At 35.7% G+C, this 1,729-nt stretch overlaps 1 protein-coding gene across 1 annotated transcript in view; it reads right to left on the bottom strand.

Annotated features, from left to right (window-relative positions):
• Window positions 1–279: 279 nt before the first annotated feature.
• Window positions 280–1,729, bottom strand: part of LOC107688553 (oxysterol-binding protein-related protein 5-like) — a 14,554-nt gene continuing 13,104 nt past the window's right edge. Inside the window, exons 19-20 of the mRNA XM_016486251.1 lie at window positions 1,393–1,495; window positions 280–1,295 (exon numbers count right to left, since the gene is read on the bottom strand). Of these exons, the coding sequence (XP_016341737.1) occupies window positions 1,160–1,295; window positions 1,393–1,495 (239 nt within the window). The 3' untranslated portion in view covers window positions 280–1,159. The remainder of the gene's footprint in view (window positions 1,296–1,392; window positions 1,496–1,729) is intronic.

The following is a 1,729-nucleotide window of genomic DNA, read 5'->3' as shown; positions in this document are numbered from 1 at the left end:
CTTTAAAAAGTTACTAGTGGCTATAAGCACTAGTAGCTAATGAATAAGAACGAGTAATGCAAAGAATAAGAACTAGTAGTTAATGAATAAGCACTAGTAGCTAAAGAATAAGAACTAGTAGCTAATGAATAAAAACTAGTAGCTAATGAATTAGAACTAGTAGCTAATAAATAAACAAACACTAAAGGCTAATGATTAAGCACTAGTAGCTAATGATGAAGCACTAGTAGCTAAAGAATAAGAACTAGCAGCTAATGAATAAGAACTAGCAGCTAATGAATTAGAACTAGTAGCTAATGAATTAGAACTAGTAGCTAATAAATAAACACTAAAGGCTAATGATTAAGCACTAGTAGCTAATGATGAAGCACTAGCACCTAAGAACTAGTAGCTAATGAATAAGTACTAGTACTTAATGGAATAGATACTAGTGGCTAAAATATAAGTACCAGTAGTATGAAACTAGATACTAGTACGTTTTAAGGATTAAATGTTAAACCAGCTTGCCACAGCCCTATGGCTGATTGTTCATTCTGTTATCATAGTCCTCTCCAATTCTGTTAACTTCATCTAAATCTACACAACGCATTTGGTGTCAGAGCATTTTTTCCTTTGTGTACAATCAAGTTTGTAAACATTTACTCTTCTTTGTACTGTTCTATACAGAAACACTGTTTTGGTAAAATAATAAAATGAGCAAATTTGTGTGGTCAGTCGTTGACTTGAAAGCATAATAAAATTGCACTGGCGGACTTCATTGACTTTTCGCTTCTTTTTTTCCCCTTTTTGGCATCAGTATTAAGGCCCGGTGTATAAATGGAAGATGAGTTTGTGGGTAACGTGAACATAGACACACAAACCCATTCAACTGCATTCAAATATGCCATAAATACTATATTGCAGAGAAAGGGAAGTACATAGGAAAGAGGGAACACGTCACTTACCGAGAGTGGCAGTACAGCGTTTTACATCCACTCTGAAATGATTATCGGTCATATTAATTAAAACAAGAGTCTCTTTCTCTCTAATTGAAGTGCTTAGTGCTTTATGGTGCGGCTACAGTCAGTAGCAACAACACGGCGGGGCATTCAAGGGGCTATGTGACGGTGATAGTTTGGCTGTGTTTATTGCTAGGCGATGGTCTCTAGGTGACAGCATCTCAAGTGAAGACGTAGTTGATGAGTAGCTGGAAGAGCAACAGCATGCAGAGGATGAGACAGTGGCGGGCGCTCAAGGACTTGCTCTCCTCTGCTGTCTTGTGCCGCGTGATCTGACGACCCAGTGCACTCAGGTTTCTGAAGATACAGGGATTGAGATGCAGGGATCAGTGTGATTAATAGACGATACTGAATAGCATAATGCTGAATACAGTATGTCTCAGGCTGTACTTGCCTCTGGATGTCCTGCTGTGTTTTCTGTATAGCTGCTACCGAGGCCTCTATGAGGGCGATGTCCTTCACTTCTTTAGTGCATCTTGCACACTGGTTCATGAAGCCTGAGGAAGTCACATAGAGACATATAAAACAAACAACCTAAAGACTTGAATTGGTTTTCAATTTTATTTTAAAATATATATTTATTTTTGCTTTAAAATATATATTTATTTAGTTTTATAATACATATGTTATTTTTTTATTTTATAATGCAAGCTTTATTTAAAAATCTACTTGTTTATAATACATATTTTTTGTTTTATAATAAATATTTTAGTTTGTTTGGTCTTTTTTTT

The sequence above is a fragment of the Sinocyclocheilus anshuiensis genome, unplaced genomic scaffold, assembly GCF_001515605.1.
Source record: "Sinocyclocheilus anshuiensis isolate Anshui unplaced genomic scaffold, SAMN03320099.WGS_v1.1 scaffold521, whole genome shotgun sequence".
Lineage (NCBI taxonomy): Eukaryota > Metazoa > Chordata > Actinopteri > Cypriniformes > Cyprinidae > Sinocyclocheilus > Sinocyclocheilus anshuiensis.
This window is presented reverse-complemented; position numbering and strand designations above follow the sequence as displayed.